The 24,168-nt window shown below is 36.4% G+C and overlaps 4 protein-coding genes across 8 annotated transcripts; 2 read left to right on the forward strand and 2 right to left on the reverse strand.

Moving 5' to 3' along the window:
* The first annotated feature begins 240 nt into the window (after nt 1-240).
* On the forward strand, nt 241-9,475 carry LOC113675898 (autophagy-related protein 9A). Its single transcript, XM_027192503.2, has 24 exons — nt 241-811; nt 1,377-1,420; nt 1,998-2,062; nt 2,397-2,516; nt 2,716-2,851; nt 2,953-3,055; nt 3,579-3,678; nt 3,798-3,914; nt 4,226-4,243; nt 4,597-4,696; nt 4,950-4,990; nt 5,211-5,273; nt 5,543-5,617; nt 5,707-5,816; nt 6,030-6,070; nt 6,442-6,537; nt 6,654-6,692; nt 6,962-7,141; nt 7,256-7,339; nt 7,439-7,505; nt 7,899-7,978; nt 8,075-8,215; nt 8,493-8,623; nt 8,959-9,475. The coding sequence occupies exons 1-24, from the start codon at nt 694-696 to the stop codon at nt 8,978-8,980; spliced, it is 2,091 nt and encodes a 696-aa protein (XP_027048304.2). The 5' UTR covers nt 241-693; the 3' UTR covers nt 8,981-9,475.
* Nucleotides 9,476-10,263: 788 nt separating this feature from the next.
* LOC113675894 (uncharacterized) lies at nt 10,264-13,775 on the reverse strand. The gene is made up of 6 exons (XM_027192500.2): nt 13,283-13,775; nt 12,814-12,945; nt 11,960-12,019; nt 11,757-11,827; nt 11,184-11,280; nt 10,264-11,032 (listed from the first exon to the last, which is right to left on the reverse strand). Exons 1-6 carry the CDS (start codon nt 13,703-13,705, stop codon nt 10,766-10,768), a joined length of 1,050 nt encoding a protein of 349 aa, XP_027048301.2. The 5' UTR covers nt 13,706-13,775; the 3' UTR covers nt 10,264-10,765.
* LOC113675897 (tRNA wybutosine-synthesizing protein 4) lies at nt 13,724-23,646 on the forward strand. 5 transcript variants are annotated; one of them, XR_016179863.1, is made up of 20 exons: nt 13,724-13,899; nt 14,110-14,234; nt 14,618-14,705; nt 15,104-15,187; nt 15,272-15,383; nt 15,614-15,764; nt 16,656-16,722; nt 16,892-16,923; nt 19,008-19,101; nt 19,190-19,297; nt 19,451-19,544; nt 19,640-19,733; nt 19,969-20,087; nt 20,232-20,279; nt 20,580-20,837; nt 21,209-21,306; nt 21,479-21,613; nt 21,894-21,967; nt 22,209-22,341; nt 22,774-23,646. XR_016179863.1 is itself a non-coding variant. In XM_027192502.2 (20 exons), the coding sequence occupies exons 1-20, from the start codon at nt 13,867-13,869 to the stop codon at nt 22,954-22,956; spliced, it is 2,109 nt and encodes a 702-aa protein (XP_027048303.2). In that variant the 5' UTR covers nt 13,724-13,866; the 3' UTR covers nt 22,957-23,646. The 5 variants fall into 5 exon arrangements, 2 of the variants coding, with proteins under 2 accessions (XP_027048303.2, XP_089039021.1); XR_016179862.1 differs by having other exon boundaries at nt 21,894-21,938; XR_016179864.1 differs by having other exon boundaries at nt 21,894-21,933.
* On the reverse strand, nt 16,970-18,133 carry LOC113675896 (histamine H2 receptor). The gene has a single exon (XM_027192501.2). It carries the CDS (start codon nt 18,062-18,064, stop codon nt 17,120-17,122), a length of 945 nt encoding a protein of 314 aa, XP_027048302.2. The 5' UTR covers nt 18,065-18,133; the 3' UTR covers nt 16,970-17,119.
* Nucleotides 23,647-24,168: the final 522 nt, after the last annotated feature.

Below are 24,168 nucleotides of genomic sequence, written 5' to 3' on the forward strand. Positions count from 1 at the left end.
ACACATTTGCTGGAAAAATATATAATGTTCCACTCTGTCACAGGGTGTGTTTTGTAGGAAGAACGAAACCACCTGAAAACGACGGTTCGAGAGGTAAAAATTCCATCTAGGAAAAATAAAACCCTCATAGCAAAGGCAACAAAAAAATGAAAGGAAAGAAAGAAGACTAAGATATCAAATGAATCTTTCCTTCCTCGACTTGACAACCGCGCGGCTTCCTGGAGGCTTGGGTCTGCATGAAAATTTGCGCATGTTCACTAGAACATAAACATAAATAATAATCAACTTGGAAAAGGGCTGACGAAAGGCGACACAACTTGGAAGAAATTTAAACCCTGTTCAAGTTCCTGGGAAAACTCCCTCTAATTTTGAAAGCTTTCTAAGCGCACAGAAATTCAGAGAGCCGCGGAATCTGGAAAATTAAGGAAAGGAGCCTTCGTGTTCGTGATGACGCATATGTGAATGGCGTAGTTGTGTTATTTCGATGTTCTTTGTGTTGCAAGGATTTAAGCTCGAATAGACATTGGTTTTGCCGAAATGGGGCTAAAAATATGAAATCCAAGTGGAAAGTGGGTATCGTGAATTATTTTTCGAAACACAGAAGGGAGGGAAGAACTTTCCGCTTTCGCTGTAACGTTTTTTGTCTTAGGAATCCGCCAAGACATACTGTCATAAGAAAGTAACGAACAAAATATGGCAGGTTTTCGGACGCAGTACACTCGATTAAATTCAAATTCAGATGATCCTGAAGAGGACTTACCTCCACAAGGTTTCGATATCGGCACCCGGGGAGTTGAGGAAGTCGAGAAAGGTAATCATGCATATTTTTCAGGATATACGTATTTGTACATCCAAGCCCACTTCGAGGCGCAATGTGGTTTGTTTACATGTACAGTTATCACAACTGTTGGTTTTAAGGCGGGAAGGACCTGCTGTCCATACTCTGCACCAACTTTCTGATGAAAGAAACTCGATTGCAAACATGAGTATCTTGACAGCGTACTATAGGTTTTCCATGTGTGATTTTTGGGACAGTTAAAACAGGTATTATTTAAGAAAATCGAAGTATAGTTATTAATCAATAATTGAATGGGTGTCAGAAATAGAAACAGAACTTCAGGCAAACCGCTCAACATTAATAATCTCTTTATTGTTGTACTTATACCAATTTGTTGTGATCTTGGTAAGGTCTTTGTAAATAATTGTTAACTGCACCATAGTTATTGATTGGATTTTCAGACTGTTGATAATGGTAACATCTTTTTGTCTCTATATAATCTGTAGAAAGTCAATTCTTAAGACAACCGCTCACCACAAAGTTACAAATATTTTACCAACATTTTGATTAATGGCATCATTATGTTTCATTTTTGCAGGGCGTTGGAATCACATTGAGAATCTTGATGAATTCTTCATAAGGATATCCTTTATCTTAAATGTCACAGTTATCTTATTATATTACTTTATATAGACCCACCCTTTCTATAAAAAAAAAGCTGATTTGTTTTCTTTTGTGAGAAACCCAAGATCTCTAAGATTTATTGACCAATTCATGAAATCAAAACCAAAATAAACAAAACAGTACAGATTATAATCATAATTGATCTGATGTGATAAACAGTAAATCAAGTTTATCAAATGCAACTCCTAGAGTGCAAGACTTAATAGGTATAATAGATTTTAACAAGATACTTTTAGAGGCTTGAAGTTTCCTTAACTGGCCATCGAGTTGTGTGCTACTCTATTCATACTTCATTTTCTAAACAATGTTTTGCCCATCAGCTTTGAGTAGGATGTTGGCCTTTCCTTATTAAGCACACTAGCAAGAGGCTAAGTAATGATACTATTATTTACCCACTAGGGACCCCCCTTAAAGTAATTTTTGCTTGAAAATACAAGGGCTGATAATAAAAAGTTAAATTTGTTGTACAATAATTTCTTTGCCATAGTAGAAACAATTTGCATGTACTTTAGTGAAATCCTTAACAATTTATCACATATATGAATATCATAGGAACAATGGATTTGTTTGTATTCTCCTGAAGGAAGTCTTTGAATTAATGTGAGACACCTCTTTTTAATAACTTTTTCAATTTGAAAAGCTTCTTTATTTGATAGTGTGGATCCAAGCTAAAAACTTTAAATTTTGATTGAGTTTACTGTTTAGAAAGCCCATTTCCCAAGGGATCTCCTTCTCTTCATTTAATTTTTTTTTGGCTTTTCATTGACCCTTAGGTTTAATGTCAGTAAGTAACAACTTTTTTTAGAGAGGGCAACACATGGCAGTATGACTGAAAAACTGTGGTTGTTCTATGGCTTGGAGATGTAAAAGAGAGTAACTTTTTTGCTTTGAACGTACTGATTGTGTCATGCTTTGGATTTTTTGTTTCTTGCAGTCAATTTGTGTTTGTGGTTTTATTCACCTCTTTCTTGGTGCTTTGTGTGGATTATAACACCTTGTTTAATCACAAACAACCTTCCTTTTCAAATGTGGTGTATTTCCACAAAATAGAACAGTAAGTCCATTTATTTCTCTGTCCATTTAACTATATGTTCACACAAAGACATTGCAAACTGAAATCTAAATTAACTTTAACCAGTACAGTTTAAAATATTTAACAAATGTTGTTGTTGTTTTCATTTTTGATTGATATTTGCCACTTCTTTTGATCTAATAATACAAGATCTAAGTACGATATGTGTCTTCTTTTGCAGCATGGAGCCTGCAATAATGGCTTGTCTGGTCATTGCTTTTATTTTTTGGTTGATACGTGTGGCTAGAATTGTAATTCATTTCTTTAAGCTTCTGGAAATCCGAGCATTTTATAAGGATGCACTTAGAATATCAGAGGTGAGTTCAATTATAACCTGTTTCAATTAAGTGATATCAGGTTTTGAATAATGTCAGGATTAAATTAATTCAAACTTTCAAATGTCTCAATGTCTTTACAGAGTGAACTAACAAACCTACAGTGGCAAGATGTTCAGAAACGATTGATAGAAGTGCAAAAAGTTCATCAAATGTGTGTTCATAAGGAGGAATTGTCAGAACTTGGTATGTGTTTCCTTTTCCTTAGAGCAATGCCAGGAGACATTGGCTTGCTTACTTTATATGTTAAGTTTATGGTATGGATAAATATTTTAAACAATAGACTGCCATTTCAATTAAGGTATTATAATTTATTATAATATAGCCTTATGCATTAAAAACTGTGGAAGAATGGGAACCCCAACCCTAATTTGCAAGTATTCTTTCAACAGTGGAAGATGTCTCCTTCATGTTTGTCTTCAGGCTCTTTTGCCCTCCCTTTCTCTCTCTCTCCCCCCCTTCAAAAAGAAAAAGAAAAAAAAAGGGAAAAAAAAATGCCCTCCAGAAAATTACTAACTGGGACAGATTCTCCTTTGTTAAAGAAACAGTAGATCCAACACTGCTAGTAAATCATTAGATAAAGCAGCCTTTCTTTTTGTTAGAAAAAAGTCATTTTTTTTGTTCAATTGGATCTTAAAATATGACTTTTTTGGTGAGTTAAATGGTATGCAATAAGATATTGTGCCTCACTTTAATATTATTTTATTAGATATCCATCACCGAATTCTGAGATGGAAAAATTACCTGCTAGCAATGCAAAACAAGTCAGTTATTTCTTGTACATACAACTTTCCATTTGTTGGGGAAAGGTGAGTAATGTGCAGCCTTTACAAAATAATTCATAAATAGGTTCTTCAGACTGCCTTTATGTTTTTTATTGACATGACATGACTTGTTTTCCTCACCCACTGTTTTCATTGGTACCCAGGGCCTTTTTGACGGAGGGTATGAAGTACAATCTGAAAATGATTTTATTCTGGGGACCAGGAAGTCCTTTTCAAAACAACTGGAAGCTAAGAGATGAATTCAGGAACCCAGCAAACAGGTTGGTGACAAGCTGAGTTGTCAACAGTACTTCAATGTGGTCCCTCCAAGAAATAATTGAAACCTCATTTCTCTCAATTTTTTTGTCCAGAATATCCTGTTAACTGTTACTAAGCAGGCAGCTCAGTTACACAAGATTGACTGAATTGTTTTTGGTTTATTTTTGGTTTGGAACAGAAAATATTTTCAGTTACAATAACAATGCATATAGATGTCATCTACAGGTGACAAACACACCAAAATACAAACTTGTTACAAATTAGATTTGCACTGAATATTTGATGATGGGATGTGTTGTCTTCTTTCTTGTAGGTTTCCCCTGGCAAGTCGGTAAGTGGAAGAAGAAAACTTGAAACAATTGATGGAAACCCCCATAAATTTGTGGAACACGACGTTAATTTCAAGCAGTATGCTTACCAGTGTTGTAGTTCGTCTTAGTTCCGCACATCTCGTGCCGTTGAGACTGAAGTATTTTCTTCAGAAGTCTTAAACCTTCTTGTGGATCAGGAGCCCCTTCTTTAAAAACGACCATTCAAATTGCCCACCTTAAACCAGTTTCGTTTTGTTTTTTTAAGTGTTTCATTCTTGAAATCTTTCAATCAATGACTTTCTAATAAAGACACATTTTTGGTAGTGCCTTAACAACCTAAAGTATTTTGGTATTTTCATTACCCGCATTTTAGGTTGGCAAGACGTATTTTCTGGATTGGAATAGCAAACTTTGTACTTTCCCCTTTCATCTTTATCTGGGTTATTTTATATTCCTTCTTTACTTATGCTGAGGTAAGATCAAGTTCTGCTAAAAGAGTCACTATGTAAAATATTGGTTTGTAAATTAAGAATCTTTTTAACTAGCCTGGAAATCTCTACTTTAGTGTTCGCAGTTTTGGGCAAGCTGCTGTCTGAGTTTGCCGGTTGCTCTTTCTTACTTCTTTTGGCATCATTTTATTGTAGCAATGTATTTATTGTGTACCATGGTCTTGCGTATTCCAGTTTTGACACAATTATTGACTTGAATTGTTTCTTTAATCTGAAGATGGTGAAAAGGGAACCTGATACGTTTGGTGCCCGCAGATGGTAAGAAATACAGATTGCAGCTTTAATTGAAAGGCATCGATTTATTTAAGAACGAGGAACGTTAAAACTAGTAACTGAGAAGGATTGCTGAAAAGAATAGATAGTTTCTCCTTTTCAAAATTTCGCTACTAAGAGCCGAGTGGACTGGAGAGAGCTTCAGGAATCAATCGAGTTTTATTTCTCAATTGATAAAATATACTACGCTGTATTTCCATTTCAGGTCATCTTACGGCAAGCTGTTTTTTCGACATTTTAATGAATTGGACCACGAGATACAGACGAGGTAACTGTAAGAGAACGATACACCTTGAGTATGGTTTTACACAGCAGTTTGTAATAATTTTATTTCCATTACGGCGAGGCACATTTAACCTAGGAAGAGAAAATAAGACAACGGTAACAAGATCTATGGGTTTTCTCACTGAGAAATTAAATTTCAACACTCCACCCTTAGACTTGCGTTTACAAGAGACGTCAAGGTGAGGTAGCAAGACAGAAGAACATGTCTAACATCAAAAATACTTAGATACTAACTTTGTTCGTGCTCTCTAGGTTAAGTAAGGCTTACGAACCAGCGTCCAAGTATATGAATCTTTTCGTGTCACCTTTTATGGCCATCATAGCCAAGTAAGTCTTTCGAATTTTATGTTTAACCCCAAGCCTATAGTTCGAATACCATTTTTACCTTGTTTGAAACCGTTCATTCAATCTGGTAGGAACATGGCATTTTTCGCTGGCGCGATTTTTGCCATATTGACCATATTTACTGTCCTGGACAAGGATGTTCTTTTGGCGGAACATGTGCTGACTGTTATAGCAACACTAGGTAAGCAACTTTCATTTGGATGCAATCGAGTCACTTTATTAATGTTGACTCTTCAGTTTCCATTGCATGGCGGAAATGTCTTAGAGCCAATTGACATACTTTTATACTCTCGGCCTGGCTCCAGAAAGGCACCGTCTTTAATTTCAGCTATCCATACAAAAGTTTGAGAGTTTTTGCAAACATTCTGTTGCCTTGATTTTTCATTTTTTTCAGGATTAATGATAAGAGGATGTTACGTTTTTATCCCTGACGAGGTTGGTATATGATTCATTTCTTAGGTCATTAACTTAATATGCTCAACGTTCTATTTTTCTTTTGTTCATGAGTGGTTTACAAAATTTTGGACCAAGTTAGCCTCAAGTTAGAAAATTATAAATCAATTAACAGTCAACGTCTGTTAAAAAAGTTGTAGCTACTTCAACACTTCAGATCTGTTACCAATCAGAAGTTAACTCGAAACCAAACACATGCTAAGCGCGGGAAACACGTAACCGGCTCGGAACGATGAAGTTTTCAACTGAGGTTTTCATCAGTAACAGTAATCAGTTATATACACTTACTCCACAATATACCCAAGCAAAATGGAAAAATATGATTTTTTTGCATACCGTTGATATTGTTGCAGAACACTGTGTGGGACCCTGAACAACTGTTAAAACAAATTGTGTCTCATACTCATTATATACCTGACTCGTGGAGAGGCAAGGCGCATACCAGCGAGGTTTGTACAACGTTTTGTTTTTGCTTTATAACGATGCAAAGCTGATATGTCTTCTGGTTATTCCGTAGTTCAGGGTTCTAATTGTCTCACAGTCAGTCTGTTGAACTATATTTCAGGTGAGGCAAAAGTTTTCCCAGGTGTTCCAGTATAAAGCGGTAAGTTACTGTAGTCGTCTGCAGGTTGCTGGCGCTTTCATTATCATCCAGTTAAGATGATCCACTGACATAAACGCACAGAATTCTTCTTTGGGAAAAAGAATGATGTCGGGAAATTTTTGCATTATTCTTAAGAGGAAAAAGAACTTAACGTACTTTCTTCCTTACTTTCGTAAACTGAAGACAATTGTGCGTGAGTTTTACTTTTAAATACGTCAGACTTGTTCAAGTAACTAGTTAATTTGCTGTCGTTGTCGTTGTCGTTGCAGGAATATGTACTTCAAGAGCTGTTAAGCCCTATTGTTACACCGTTCCTTCTGTGTTTCCACTTGCGGCACAAGTCTCTGGATATTGTGGATTTCTTTAGGAATTTTACTGTTGATGTTGTTGGTGTCGGAGATGTTTGCTCGTTTGCTCAAATGGATGTTAAGAGACATGGAAACCCAGAGGTGAATATTTGTCCATATTCTCACAGACTGGTTAACAATCTTTGATATATCTGAGAGAGTCTATTCTATTTTATTGCCTGTAAAGCTGTGCTTATTGTTTCTGTAAAATTTCAGTGGCTTACCCAGGGATTAACGGAAGCAACACAGTATGAACAGGCCGAACATGGCAAAACGGAACTGTCGCTTGTGCAATTTTCAGTAAGTTTTTCTTGGTTTTTTTCGGGGAATTTTTTGAACGTCAATATTTGTCGTTACATTCATCAACAAATTCTGTTCCTTGATGTTGTTGTTTTGCAGATAAGGAACCCTACATGGAAGCCATCAGAGCAAGGCTCTCAGTTCATTAGCACCATTCGGGAAAACGGTTCGTGTGAAAAAAATTCGCAAGTTTCAGAATAGGTTTCAAGAAAATGACTCATGATGTTGTGATAGTTTCCATCGATAAGAATTTGCATAATTTATTCTAACTTTGTTCATCAAGTAACAATTTACTAGTGTGTCCGCTTCCCCTGCATACTCGCAACCCACCCACCCACCCACCCCCCCTCAGTTTGATAGGATAGAAAATGATAGAGAAGGAAGGTACAATAGAAACACTAGGTCAGGCCGTTCACATCATAAGCAAGCCAGTCAGTGGCAGTGTTTTGATTTGTTGTTCTTCAGTGTTTTATTGTTATACTAAACGGGTGTTGTGAAGTTAAACTTTTTTAAATACGTAGTACTTAGTATGAAAATTCTTTTGATGTTTTCACTGCAGCGGTCCAAGAAGGTCTCAACCTGAGCTGCAGCGGTGTAATGTCGGACGCCAACTCACTTCCAGATTTAAGATCAGGCAGTGTAAGTGCTGTTTTGCTTTTGACAAACCAAGATCAAGTGCTACATCATTACGTACGTATTCATGAAGAGTTTTTTTTTCTCTCACTGTTTACACAGTTTCAAGCGCTGCCATATATGAACTCCATGACCCTCAGCGATCCGTCCCTCATTCCTCTAGGGAGTGCTGCTGTCACACCAAAACAGCAGGCCCAAGCAAGAGAGATGCTCATGAACTCTAGCATGATGTACATGCATCAGGTAAAGAGAATTTACTCGCAGATTGGTTAAAAAAAAAAAAACCCTAAGATTTGGTAATGACATGCTTTGAGAGTGCGTGGTATCTTTGTGTCACTGATCCCGTTTCCTCGATGACCTCTCAACCTTAAAATTCTTTCACTTTCAAATAAGACACTCGAATTCCCTTATACGAATTTTAGGGTAGCGTCATGTTCTGTCGCCTATAGCATGGCGATTAAAATGTACTTTAAATAAATACAGTTATGCTTATTTAACACGAATTTCTCACTTGCTTCAGCTGCGAGATCGTCAAGCTGATCAACCGCCCGGCGGGGCAGCTCGTGTTGCCTCCTTGACGTCAGCAGACAGACAACAACCGGGGACATCTGGGCAGCATTTTGCAGAAGACAGCAAAACTGAACAAATTAGGTGTGCAAACAATTGCAACAAAATCAAAGTTAAATTAAGCATCACTCTTGTCTAATATACTCGAATGTATTTTGAAAACCATAATTGGCCGTAGATGAACTCGCAAGTTTGCAGCACTTTTGTGAAACAGCCAACTCACGCCGTAGCTTGACTGTATGACCCGTTAGTATGGTGAATGGTAGCGCTGTCAGTCCTATTTTTTACTTTATTTAATAATGGATTTAAAATAAAGCGATACCGTAATAAGTAGATCAGTGTAGGCGTGCGTTTTTACACGATTCATAAACAGTGATTAGTTTTAATAACAGAATGGTTTGGCTCTTTTCTTTTTGCAGAGACGATGCCCACATGGTGTGATAATGAAGGATTTTATTAAAAGAAGAAACTGTTGATGAGCTTGAAAGTCAAGTCCTAAGGGGGGATGGATGAGGATTAAAACAAATACAAAGCTGTGAACTCCCCAGTCCATCGGGTTTTTTCTTATCCTTTATCCGATTTTTTTTGCAAATAAGGCGGTTGCGTTTATATCAGTTTGCTGCTAAGCGAACACCGTCGAATATCTTCCTACTCTTAGTGTAATCTTTGCATAATTTTCTTTGCTTTACAAGTTTGGACAATTTTATTGGTATATCGTCGAAAGGTGGTCAAAATATGTTTCATAGGTGTTTCAAACAAATTTAGTGTGTGGTGTGCACGTGTATCAGTCAGGGTTAAGTTATTTAGCGTGGTGTAAAACTGAACTGTTGTATAATTCATTTTAATCGCACGGTGGCACTCCAATGGCTATGATCGTTGTTTAATATTGTGTTAATTGGCATACCAAGCAAAATAAAGTAGTTTATTTTTTGTAAACAGTTGTGATTCTCTCTTGTACTAGTTTGTGTATCTTACGCGCAACTCCAACTTATTATACACCTTCTAGGACACTAATTTGAGGTTTAAAGTTCAAGGCGAGTGCAAAAACCGCTTTGAATTCACAAAATACCTCTCTGAGCAGGGTTAGTAACCTTGATTTGAAAGATACAGAAGGTGTGTCGTTTTTCAATGTTGGTTTCAATTGTAATCTGATCGTTTGGTTGAGGGAAGTCCTAACAATGTAAAGGGAAGTAATTAGGCATTTGACTCTGATAGTGACTTCCGCTCAGGATGTCAAAACGTCAGTCAATATTACTGATAACAGTCCTTTCTGGAACTATTTTCGCGCGGAAGATCCAACTACTCCATCTACTGTTAATCCTGACTTTAAAATCTCCCTGGTAAGTTTCGAAAACGCTAGCAAAGTCACCATTACAGTCAAATGAGTCCTTTGACGCTAATGATGACTTCCAAGCTGGTTCTAGACGGTGGAATTGGCATCAACATTTGTTCCGTCATGGAGGACTGGAGATGATAATTTAGTCCGCATCTTGATTTTCATCTGCCATGTCCCTAAACAACCACGCATTAAGAGTAGGCGCTAACTTGTGACTATAGAAGGGATGTGATTGTTGAAATTGAAAAATACTGGGCCGTTTCTTCCTTCTTCTCTCTTTTCCTTCTTCCCTATTCTTCCTTTAGTTTGCTTCTCAGGGTCTGAGGTTTCTGAACTTCTCTCCCTTGGATAATGTGATCATGTAAGCATACAAATAGACATACAGGAATACAACTCATCAAAATTTTATTCCTCAAGTCACTTATGTTCCACACAAACCAAATAGACAAGCTGACCAGGTGATCAATAGTTACTTTCTTCAGTCTTACTAGTGTGTTTCTTGATTTTATATCCGCATGGGATTTCAATACATAATCTAATTTAACAAAAGCGACTTCCTTGGATTTTGCTTCCTATATGTAGAAATACTGGTATTAATGTAAATCTTTATAGCTAGGTTTTAAATACCTTCTAATTATAAAAATACAAAATTTAACTTTCATTAATGGACTCGATATGTTCTCTTAAGATTTGGCAGTTGTGAAGTTCAGGAGAACATGACAACCATCATTTCTATTTTAAAAAAGTTTTGGTTGTATCAAAATTTCACAATTAGAACTATATTACGTCAAGATACTCTTGAGTTATCTAGGATCCTCTAGACTTTCATCTGATCCCGTTCTATAAAATAAGCATTTTCAGGAATGTTTCCTGCCAGGGAAACAGCAGTGCTACATCTGAACTAATCCAGAGTTTTCGTCATCATCATCCTCAACATCATGGTAAAAATCATCCTCAAGCATCTTGAGTCTTGAGTAGCCGTAGTCTTCAAAGCGAATTGCTTGCCTTCTCTTCATGCGCCTGTAAAAGTAGTTTCCAACAATTGCAGCTCCAGCAGAACAGATCAGCACAGCAATAACAACACCTGCAATCTGCTTCCCTTCCAATGAATTTTTTGCCGGAGGTGAGGTGGGATTTCCTGAAGGTGTTAATGAGCACTAAAACAAAACAATACAAAGAATGTCAACTTGGACACTTTGAGAATCTGATTATCAGAGTTCCCAGCTAACATTTTTTCCAAAGTTGCCATTTTGATGACCTAAAATCATAACAAATGGTTTAATTGCACCCCTAAAGGATAAATCTCACCTTGGGATTTGCTGTGCATGCTGGTGGCATTTTGTAAAAGTTACACCTCTTCCCATCTTTTACAAAAACCCCATAACTGTTGCTCCTTGGTTTGATTCTGTAAAGAAGAATATTGTCAGTGATATGCACAATAATTACTTCACCAAGTAAAATCCTTGGCAAACTACAAAGTCTGCAAGTAAACAGTTCAAAAATTTCAACAAGACTTTTATTGATAATTATTTTAGATAACAATGGAATAAATGTAAAAACAACAAAAAAATATACCTATGGAAGAGAAATGATTCAATAATAAATAAACAACAAAAGTATATTACTGAAAATGCAAAACCAGTGCAATTCAACATTTTGTACATGTAGCTGGTTAACATCCACATCAAAAACAGTCCATGTTGAAGTTGTGCATGTCAGCAAAGCAGAAAGCATAGTCTTAGAATCCAGCAGTCTTGTGTGCAGAGGGTTAATAGTAAAAACAAATTAGTGCAGACTGACTTATTCTTTCATTTTACTGGCTCTCATAACCTTAACATTGACTCCAACTAATATTAATACTTGTGATATAACTACACCAACCTGTAGCAATCCATGATGTTCAAAACTGACCCAACACAGCAGCCAAGGGTATTATAAAAGTTCCCCACATCCTAGATGGAAAATAATGTTTGTTAATTTTAACACCCAAATTACTCATCAGTTGACAGAAATTCAGGGAGATAACTAAATTTCAATATTTTATTTTCTCTAACATAAACAGAACCCATCAGCAAATAGTGTACCTTATGACACTGGCTTGAACACGTATTATTTTCCTTCAAGTTTTGGGGAACATTACAAATCTGTTTGAAAATGCAGCAAAATAAGATATCAGTTTCCAGAAAGCAATTCATAAAAACTAAATGTGTATTTTTACCTATGATATATCTAAAAAAAATATGGTTAGACATACGTGAAAGTTATAATTATGATCATCACATGTCATTGCAAGTGTGAACCTCAGTGAACTATTGGCACATTTCTTTGTAAACAACTCCCAGTAGTCAAAGTTTAATTGTCAAGGCAACATCTACATCTTGTAGATATTCCAGGATTCATTTTTAATTCCATTTGAAACAACTGGCACTGAAGAATGTTTGACTATTTACTTGTTGGTGTAGGGGGATAAAGGGGCCACAGCCCAGGAGAACAAGGAAGGGAGAGAAAGGACAGTGGGAGGGCAGGAAACAAGAGTAGAAGTTGAAAAGGCAATAGTTTGTTGTTTATTAATGCTTACAACAACAACAACATTTGAGTGCATGGACAAGCCTACATTATACTGGTGTATAAATGTAGCAGAGAGTATGTGTAAAATATTCAAACCTTTCTGAAGAAGTTTATAAAAGATTTCGACTTGCTGAAGAAATCTGAATACCAGTAGTTTTAAAATTTGATAAACAAACATTGAATCACAGTGTAACTTTCTACAAGCACTTAAACTGGACATTAAATCCCATTTTCAACTGGAATATTTATCTCAAATTTGTCTACTATTTTAGTTGTCTATACTTTCTTAGATTCACTGTATCTGAAATTGCAGAAAAGTAAAGTGAGTGTTCATAATTTTTTAAGGGAAAATTATTTAAATCTGTGTTACCTGGAGTGAACTTCCTATTTCGTTCTTCAGTAGCCCATTAATGAAGTTATTAGCACATGAAGAATTTCCATCCTGCTGACAGAGAGACTCGAGAACTTCATTCACAAACAGGATGTACTTTTGGTCATCCTCCTATGCAAGATACAAACAAATCAGCAAATGTTTAGGTATGACGAAGCCACAAAACATTATTGCCCAACAAACTGATATTTAAAACTGATAACCTTCTGAGAAATTCAAAAAGAGTGTGTAAGATAAACAAGAAAAATCTTCAAAATTTTCACCTATTCTAGCCGTCTGTATTATTGGATAAATGGTGCTACAATTTCCATATTTCATTTCAATTCCTGATCAGTGACAACCATGATACTCTCATGTGGTCAAAAGAGGCGTACGTAGCTCAAATGCAGATATTTCCTACTTCCTTAGTCTCAGCCGACTATAACATAAATTATTGCCACTGCATTACCTTTATCATTGATTTTCCTGTCAAGATACAATTCTTAGTGATAAGCTGCTTAGTTTTCCAACAGTGATTTTTGCACAAATTTTCCACTGTAGTCTGCACTTTCCCAAGCCATGCTCTGAATTTAGGGTGTGAATTCATTGAGTAATTATGTAAACAATTATAACTACTTCTGGGACATATGTTTGACAAATTCGGAAGCTTCTCAAGCGAAGCAATCCTTCTGCAGTTGTCATAGGCCTCTTTTTGATCTGTACAGTTGCTAAAGTCTGGTGAAGTATTCAAGATGAGATCGCTTCGAAAAATTATTCCATACGGCTCAAAAAAGAAATTGTAGATTTTCAGTTCTTCTAAAGAATACAAAGCAGTTGCTGGGTTGCAGATGCAAAATTGGAAAACAAATCCCACAAAAATGAAATTCTTCATGTTAAATAAACAGCATATGTCCTATGCAGGCTAAATTACGCCGTCGTCCGCCATTTTGTTTTTACGTGTCATTTAACCAGCGGTTTACCATTCAGTACCAGGTTTTCCAAGAACGTGTGCGGTGAAGATGGCGGACGAACTTACACATCTTTGCTAATAAGATGGAACATTTCAAAGGCAAGAGAGATATTCAGGCAAGTCTATTCCATTTGACTGTAACTTCTATCACTTTCAATTTTAATCGAGAGTTCTTTCTTTTTTCTTTTAAAATTTGTTTCCCGTTATATTTTACACTCGCACAACAACTTATTTTCATCGGTTTTCTCAAAATTATAGCATCTTTAAATGATTTTAAGAGAAGTGATTTATGGCACTCTGAGATTTAGTTTCTGATTTCCCTACAGGTCCAAGGAACAAATGACCGTGCTACTCTAAGCAAGTTCTCAACCGTAACACATGGATACTATGAAGATAAGTTCTTACAGTATTTTGTCTCCAAGACTGCTAGAAGAGCACCGATTATTCATTGGTCAGTAATTGAGGGTTTTTCTTCTAACTACCTGACCTAGACTAATACAAATGATTGAATTTCAATTGATGATTAATAGGGCCTGATAGGTTCTAGGTATCAACTGTCTTTGCTCACTTGGCCAGTGGAGATAATCGCATATCGAAGTAAAAAATACATATATTTCCATGGAAGAAAGCTAACTTGACTCCCTTGAATGGTCAATTTTTCTTGTTATTGTACATTTGTATCAAAAATTAGCTCACATGATGTAATGTGAAAATGATTGATTGGTATTGGCTAATCAATGAATGTTATGGAAAAGAAAATTAACTTTTTCCAGGATGTATTGTCACAGAATACTTAAAGTGTACATATAAATTCTGGTATGTGTTCAAATGCAGGTCATATTATATAAGGGCAAAGGCAATACAGTACATGGTAAAGGGCTTTTTACAGAGCCTGAGGCTGAAAAAATGTGCATACAAACAGGTACTTGACATGAATTACAAATGATTTTGTGAACTTAGAAAAATAAGGAATTTTGTTGATATTTGACATCAGCCCCAAAGGTAGTTGTAGTGGCAACTATACACCAAGATAATTTTGCCTTTCTTAAGTTTTTTTTCAAAGAAGTAGCCTAATTTATTAGTTGCTTCAATAATAGCAATTATATTGATATTCTGTATTTATATATTGATATTCATTCAGAATCTGTTGATTTATTTAAATGTAACTTACCATAAGAATGAAGCATAATGATACACTCAAAAAATATATACCCAAAATAGGTGAAATTTTCAGCAGCTGGATTGAATTAAGCAAGTAGAGAATATTTTGATTATGAGGTAGTCTTAATCTTATGGTTGTGTGTTATTCCTATATTTTAGATTGTTTCTGTAGGGGCTGGATTTGACACACTTTTCTTCTCACTTTCCAGTGAAGCATTTCTAAAAGACACAAAATATTTTGAGGTAAATTTTTTTTCAGTATTACATAACAGATCTCTTGTTTGTTGACATTTCTCAGATTTGGCAATTTTTTTTTCTGATTCATAGATTGACTTCCCAGAGGTTGCTAAACAGAAAGCTAGTTTGATTCTTCAGCACAAAGAATTATTTCAAGGAATCGGAAAAATTTTAACAGAAAATAAACAGTGGCTTGGAGGAGGTCAGTCACTGGGAATATCTCTCCTCTTTCCTTTATTATCCCTCCCTGTTTTTTCTTTTTCTTTACTTTACTCTGTTTCTCTCATATTAATGTACATTTGTGTGTACTATTCTGTCAATTTAGAGATACAACAAGTAGTAGTCTTTTAATTGTTTGTCTGAACACCATTAGCCATGCAATTTTGTAGCAAATTACCAACTAAATACATTTTATTCATTTCTGATTTCCAGGTGTTGATGGTGAAAAATATACGCTTCTGGGATGTAACCTAAAAAATCGTTCAATGCTTGAAAATTGTCTATTGAAATGTGGACTTGACACATCACTTCCTACTTTATTATTGTCAGAAGTTGTACTGACATATATGGACCCACCAGAGAGGTATTCTCCTGAGCTCTGTTTATGGTACATAAGTAATTTGACCGGTGAATTTTTGTAGCATCACACCAACTGAAAGCACTAGCTGTTTTGTGGACCTTAAAAATATCAGGGAGATATGATTGTGTTAAATATAATTATATGGATTTTGACAAATTAGGAAGGAAGATGATTAAAAACTCTTTATTAAGTTTAAAAGTATTAGAAGCTCAGGAAACAGACTCTGAGAGGAGGAATTTTAATTTTACTGGAGAAGCTTCCATTCCAGTTGTTAACATAGGTGATGTGCATGTGTTTGCATGCAAAAGAAGTTGACTTATCTTATTACAATGTAAGAAAACTATGAAACTGACCAATCATGACTGACCTATGCCACTTGAGTCTTACAGCCAACAACATCACGGCAAAACTAACCAATCAGTTTATACAAACCGGACTAAGTACATTCGACTGACAGCAACCTTTCACTTGACTCTGATGATGACTTCCGCTCAGGTTGTTGAAAGGTCAGTCACCATTACCATCAATAGTCCTTCTCAGGACTACACTCACCTGGACGATCAAATGACACTATTAAATGTTACCCCCGGGTTCAAAGCACGTACTGTAAAACTATGAATGTTGTTTTTTGTTTGGTTGGTTTGTTTTGATGAAAGGGCTGGAGGTCTTATTATTCAATGTGAGAAATGTATCTTAGTAATTTGGTAGATGTGTTATGATTATTATCTGTTATGGTTTTCTTTAATATTGTCAAAAAGGTGGTACAAGCTTTGTTATCTCTAACAATCAAGGAGGCAAAGCCAAATCACCAATTTAACCTTTTTTGGCACTTGATAAGAAATTTTCCTGACCAACATAGTTATTTTTATTATTTTTAATTTATTTCTGTTTCAGTTCCACGGCCATAATTGGATGGGCAGCAGATTTCTTTAAATCTGCCATGTTTGTAATGTTTGAGCAGGTAGGGAATGAAGTGTTTTGCATCTTTAATGCCAGCAGGGGTTGGGAAAATGTGGTAAAGGATACAGAAAGAGGAAAGCAGGGTCATTATCCTGTGATCATTATAACTGTTCTGTCCTATGGATATGTGGGTACAAAAACTACACTAATGCAAGTGGTTTATTACGTAGGTATCCCCTCATGATCCCTTTGGAATAAAAATGTAAGTACTGTACATTTTTGTAACTTCTGATTTATTCTTAGCTCAATTATGTGGCAAGTGCGGCTTGTTGTCTTCTATTTCCATAAGACCTAATTATTTGACATGACTGGTGGTTAAAAATAAAGCAGAAGAAGTAATTGAATTATAAACAAAAAAGTCTTTGAAGCAATTCTATGATTCTGTATCTGTCAAGATATTAGTTTCTGCATTTTAGTACATTTATGTAAGCCTCCCGGAATCTCCTCCTTTGCAAACCATATATCAAAGGATTGACAGCACAATTCGCTGCTCCCGTGAACGGCATAATGAGATAAACTTGACGAGAAAGCTTGTACTGGCCTTGAAATATATCGAGAAATTCAATTATAAAAGCTGGAGTCCAACATATTACGAAAGCGATCAGCACGATGAAGAGAATTTTCGTGATTTTCACTTCCTCTGCGTATGATTTCTCATTGTTTACGTGGATATTTGAAGGTGCAATCTGCGAGAAATGTAGATGAACTTTGCAGAACACTTTGTAATAACAAAATGCAATGACTGGATAAGTCATGGTGATTATTACAGTGTATGGTACAATGAGAACTGCTTGATTTTCACTGTCTTGACTCTTACAAGCGAAACACGCGCATTTTCCGGGATGGAAACAGAATCGTTGGGAAACAAATGGAACTATAAATATTCCAGAAAAGATTGCACAAAACGCGATAGAAATAAGAACTTTGCTTTTTGTGTAAAACCTCTGGTAAATAATCACGGACTGCATCATTTTTATGTAACGATTGACCGCTATGAGTGTCATGGTTATTACTGAAAAACATGCAAAGTAGTATGTTAGACTGCCTTGAATCTGACAAATCACGTCTCCAAATGGCCATCTTCCTAGAATCACCACAGTTAACCCCAGAGGAAGACAGAGAATCGTTGACAGCAAGTCTGATGCAGCCAATGCAATTATGTAGTAGTTCTGGATACGGCGGAGCGCATAAGTTCTGTAAAATGCCAAACACAGAGTTATGTTTCCCATCAGTGCCAATATTGCGATAATGAAGGCCGAAGTTGTTTCAAAAATAACTGTCCCTATCTGTCTGTCTCTAAGTGATTCCTCAAGAATTGTTTTCCTGTCTAAAGAGATATTCATTCTGTTGAAAGTCAAAAGATTCCTTTAAAAACTTTCTTTAAGTTGCAGTGCATAATATCCAATGCCCCATTATAGTTTACTTATGGTTTTAGTGAAATTTAATGTAGCCTCTTCTCAACTTGACACTTAATTGTAAATTTTGCTAAGTTTTTAATTTAAATGTCCTTTTCATGACACCCTTATCAGACATATTTAGACACCTGTCTGGGGTTGAAATAACTTGCATACAAGCCTCTAGTCAAACCGGTAAATTTTAAAATGAATAAGCGTTGATTTTAAGGAGGAATTAAAAGTGGCACTTCATGAATTAAATGGACCATTTCAGCTGATAGCTATTTCTGACCCATTGATGCAAGTGTGCTTAGATAGTTGACACAATTCCGTATTTTATCAACAATTGACGGGGAATTTTTCTTTTGTTTCTATCCTGATAGAGGTGGAAAAAAAAAAAACAAGACATGGATGGGCAATAATATACATAGCAAAAAGCCTCGTGCGAAGCGTTATTAAAGCCTGTACCTTGTAGATATTATTCCTGTCATCCGACTCGGTAAATATCCACCACTGTTCATCTCCCCTTCGGTTAATAATCGGCAATCATTATTAAGGGCTGCCATGTTTGATAAATATTTGGTTTGTGAGATTCTTTAATCGCCATCGATATAGCTATGGAGCGAATCTTTTAAGATGCAATTTATGATATGATTCTTTCTCACAATGTGTCAACAACGAATTTCTTATTTAGAGGTAGATTTGATAGCAAAAAAACGGTTGAAATACGGCCTTCTTTCTCAAGTTTTCATTAATTCTTTATTCAATTATTATTCAATTCAAATGGTCTTGTCTTTTACAGAGATTTAATCAGCTGGTACAAAGTGATTCCCGATATCCAAGTTAAATTTGTATCGCATAAAAAATTAACTGATTTTTCCTTCGTTATCAGGATAAAACATTTTAGAGATTCAGTTGGAGCTCCTTTGTTTGCCACAGAAGCTTTCCCAACCCGACAAAGTCAAATACAGCGATTTATGGGCGAGGTGAATTGAAAACAGACACTTTGGTATTAGTTTGACGTCGTCTTTTCTTTGAGTTCATCACTTTTTCTTTTCATTTCGCACTTTATAGGGATGGCCTTTGGTCCGATGTCCAACACTGAATTTCTTTTACTATGATACTTTGCCTGAAGAAGAAAAAAGGCGAGTGGAAAATGTGGAGCCATTTGATGAGTTTGAGGTGAAGTTTTTGGTGAAATAAAATCGTAGTCTTACAGTGGCGCGCTATTTGCCACGTTCAATTGATTCGTTGCTGTATTTTTTATCTTCTTACTGTTTATCTATGTTTTGTAAGTCTTGAATAAACTCGAAAGAAAAACGTTTTTTTTTTCAGGAATGGCACCTGATGTGTTCACACTATATAGTCCTTGCTGCATTCAAGGGGATCTGTCAGGATGTTTGTGAGGAGCTGCTTTCGCAGCTGAGTGGTAGGTGATTGTATGTGCCAGCTAACCCAAGATGCAGGTTCGGTGTCTTATTCATTACCTTTGCATTTGACATTTTGTTTTTCCTCCTAATTCAGCAAAAGGGATCCATGATGACTCGTCGCTACTTGAAAATGTAAAGTGCACAGTTCGAGTTATGGACGTTGTACCCTCGCGGGATAAACTCAAAAGGTAACAATTCTGCTTCTTTAAGTTTCTGACTTCTCTAGCAACTATTTGAGTTTTTTTCACTTGCTTCGCGACAAATTTATACCATGCTGAGGCAGCTTTTATTTTTAAAGAAGGACAAGTTAGGCCAGTTTTCGTTTTCTTCGCCGTTGCCCAATTTTCTTGATTGAGAAGAATCCAAGTAGACACTATTTTTTAGACAACAAACGCCTAAGTAACCTCTCGTTTTGATAACTAGGCTAGGTCACGCAGCCACTCCTCTTAGTAACGGTGCAGTTCTCATTACTGGTGGATTTGGTCTGGAAAATGGTAAACACCAGCGGCTTGATGGAATTCAACTACTGCGAACGGTGGAAGGTAACTAAACAACAACCGTCACTTTTAATTTTGGGGCAATACTGAACAACAACTTAAACTAAAATAGCAACAGTGAATATATAGTTGCTTGGTTATATAAGAATATCGATCAGTCTATTTTTAACTCAAATGATCTTCTTCCAGGTAATTTACACTGTGCAGACATCTTACCGGATTCAGAGCGAACACTCGGTAAGAAAGAGAGACGACGTCATAACCGAAGTAACGTTGGTGGGTCCATAGTAGTTAAAAACACCTTTTATACCAATGCGAAAACCATGGAGCGCCGAGTAAGAAAGGTTTATTTTCTCTTCCCCACCCCCTATCCCCTTGCTAATGTATACTGGCTCTTTCAACCTTACAAAACACGATTAACTTTGAAAAGTGGAAGAACCCTAAAAATCTCCTGGATAACAATATTTAAGTGCATGCAGCCGACGGCTAATAGCGATGGGTTTCCATGACACTAATTTTATCATCTTTTCATATCAGGTGGCCGAATGTTTCACACTGCTACAAGATTAAACGATACTGATATACTTATATACGGTGGGCGGACATCACCATCAAATCCTTGTAAAGAAACAATTCTGATATCTCTGGACAACAAGGATGAAACAAAGCCTTTACATTGTACAAACGGTGATGTTACCTCTCGTCCAAGTTATAAATATACTATTTACAGTTGTCAAGGAGATATACCAGAACCAAGATGGCGACATACAGCAACACATGTAACCCTTCCCGATGGTATGCACGAACTCTTCCTCTTTGCCTGTAGAACCCAAAAGCGACAGAAAGTGTAATAAGTATTTGAGCTATTCAAAGTGTTTCAAGTCAATACATATATTGAACAACTTAATTCCAGGTCATGTGCGGAGAACAGAACACAAAAATAAGAAGGGCCTTCGTGTCGATTGAACTGAAAGCAGAAACTCTTAGAAGTTTTAGAGGCCCAAAAGTCTTCAGTACAAGGTCCCAGGGGTAGTGGGTTGAGACCTTTGTTATTTTTCCTCTCTCTTTTCTCCGCTACTAACCACAGGATGTTCACGCTAAAGAATTATTGGGCTGGCTGCGGTCCAGACCAGCTCCTAAGTTATAAATTCAACTTTATTTTACAGGAAGCGAAAACTTGCTAATATTTGGTGGACGTACTTCTTCATGCCTTGCTCTTGGAGATTGCTATTTACTAGATATAAAATCAAAAACATGGAATAAGGTACACTAGTTTTTTTTTAAGTAACAGAACCCATCATGTGGTCAGAAAAGTCACAGAGAAGCTAAAAAAGTATGCTACACCCTACCGAAGAAAAAGTGTGTCTCTGTTTGTTTCAATTTTAATGCATTGAAGATTGGTTTTATTTAGGAGTCCATTTCACTTGAATTCCCAGATTTTCATAAAAGGAGATGCCGCTACCCCACGTCATTCTCATAGTGCATGCGTATGGAACAATCATGTGGTGCTGACAGGAGGCCTGGACGCTAATCTCCAAGCCTTGAGCATAGTTCAAACTATGGAGACTGATGTAAGGAGTATTTTGTACTCTTATCTTGACTGGTTAAATACACCTATCACGTGGTACAAAACGGGACAAACTGACAGTCATACTGAACAGTTTACAGACCGCACTGAATGGACTCCGGAGGTTTTAACTGGCAAACAGAAATGAAATAGTTATTAGCTCTTGCACTAGTAAGGTTTTATTGGTCATACCTATGATAAATTGTAAAGATACATGTTTTTGCTGGCTGTTATTCAAATGTTGAACAAAGTTATTTTCCTTCCAATTCTGTCTCATTCAACAGTCAGAGACGCAACGAGAACCACTGGCATGTTGAAACTCACGTAAGGTGAACATCTTATCCATACTTTCTTGCAGGTAAATTCTGTAAAGCTACGGACTCTATCTGTTGATCCTCCCTTACCTCCGAGGTAATACGTCGACACTGATACACCTACCTTTTTAAAATGCTATAACTTACTTTTCTCGCGAGAGATGCCCTACAACGCGTGCGGAACTAAAGACACGATGGACTATGGAATAATTTCACTATGAAGGCATTGAACCCAGGAAATTGGCATTATTTTTGTTGGTTTACTTTTTGGTTTGCTTGTTTCAGATACTCTCACACAGCTCATGTTGTTGATGAAAATCTTTTTCTCATTGGCGGAGTAATTCCGAATTCTTCCCATCCTGCAGGGGTTGTTGTTTTGAATCTGAAGAATCTGACCTGGAAATCTTACACACTTCCGGTTGGTTTCACATCATCAGCTCTTTCTATTTTTTTCTGATTTTCCAAGTTTTCTTCCATAGATAGCTGTCCATTCATCTCTTAATTTGGTATGCAGTACAATTGGAAAAATTGCTTTGTCGTTAAGTTACAAATTTGTGCAAAAAAAGGGGAAAACTATCAAGGGTTTCATTTATCCCTATTTTATGGAATCGTCAGAAATTCTGTACTGTCTTTTTCATTCAATAAATTGTTTCAATTTTTTTAACCATATTTTTTTCAATTTATCAAGTCTAAAACCTGATAAGATAGGTTGGGTATATTCAAACAGAATTTGAAACCTACTAAGTCTACCAGTTAGCGTAAAGGAAGAGTTGAATTGTTATTCTGTTCTTAATTTTTTAATTATTTGTTCCTTTGTTATTTACTTGGGTGTCCGCTTATTTTCTTTCAGGTGCGTTCAACACCTTCAATTCCTCTTATGCTTCACAATCATTGCAGTGTCTGGTGGGAAGATTCGCAAGGTATTATGGTTCTTGGCGGTGGAGGAAACTGTTTTTCATTTGGAACTCATTTTAACGATGGGCCAGTGTTTATTGACTTGCCTCCGCCGGGAGAAGCAGCAGCCTCTAAGTGAGCTTAACAAGTCACATTAGCCATTATCGTGCTGCTTGACCATGAGTAAAAGTATCGTCTACATAACACTGAGACAACAATACCAACCAGCTGGCATATGACATTGTAAAAGAAGAACATTCCATTAAAAATTGTTGACAAACGGCGAACTATGTTAGAGTTCCCGTTAATACTCTTCGTTAGTTCGCACTCATTAGATATATGGAGTAATCGTTAATTACTGAAGAAGGATTTTTATTCATTTCGCAAAGTTGTAATTTAAGAAGAGTAACTATTTTGCGAAATCGATTAATAGTCCATTTCGCAAAATAGTATCTCTCCTAAAGTTACTATTTAGCGAAATATATTTTAATACGGTAAGAAATAAGAGGAGGCCAAAATCTTTGGTTATATACTAATTTGTAATGTTTAAATGTATTTTTTGTGACACCAGAGAGGTTACGTTGTCACCGCAAGGGTGAAATAGTCGATTTGGCAAAATAGTAGCTCTTCTGAAATTATTACTTTGCGAAATGAATAAAAATCCTTCTTATCAATTGACGATTACTCCAAATTTCTGTTAAAGTTATCTTTACCTTATTAGAAAATATACCTGCATTATCCCTTTCGTTTCGTTATATCTCGCCTGGTTTCGTTTCGTTTCGCAAAATAGAATAAGCTCGATGGAGCGCTTGGGCATTCGGCCAGAAAAGGGTGACAAAGAAAAAACATTCCAGCTGGCGCAACCACCTGGAGCTAAAGAAATTTTAATCTTCGCTTCTGCCGCAAGTACCGGAGAGGGAGACTTTCACAGAGACTTCTTCGAGTTCTCCACCTCTCAGGAAGATAAGAAGTTTGCACAATACCAGTCTGTAGCGACTGACAAGTAATAACTACTGCCAACTCAGCCAATACGTGGTTGCCAGTTGGAGAGGGAACCTTGACTGTTAAGCTTTTTCACAAAGAAGTCGTGAAGTGCGTGACAGGCAAAGTAAGTCCACAACAAGTTTGGAGCGAGGCGTTTGTTATCGGTTACAGATCTTAAATGAATCGCAAGTTAAACACGTGACTCGGTACTTGATTAGAATTTATGTGACAAAGAATTACCGTAACATGTGTGGAGTGGCTTGTGACACAAGTAAAGCATGACAAAAAATGAAAGGAAGTGATGCTGCAGTCAAGACCGTAAAACGACCTCGATTCAAAACGACCTCGATTCAAAATCTGACGTTTC

This window comes from Pocillopora damicornis, chromosome 9 (assembly GCF_964200805.1).
Source record: "Pocillopora damicornis chromosome 9, jaPocDami1.2, whole genome shotgun sequence".
NCBI lineage: Eukaryota > Metazoa > Cnidaria > Anthozoa > Scleractinia > Pocilloporidae > Pocillopora > Pocillopora damicornis.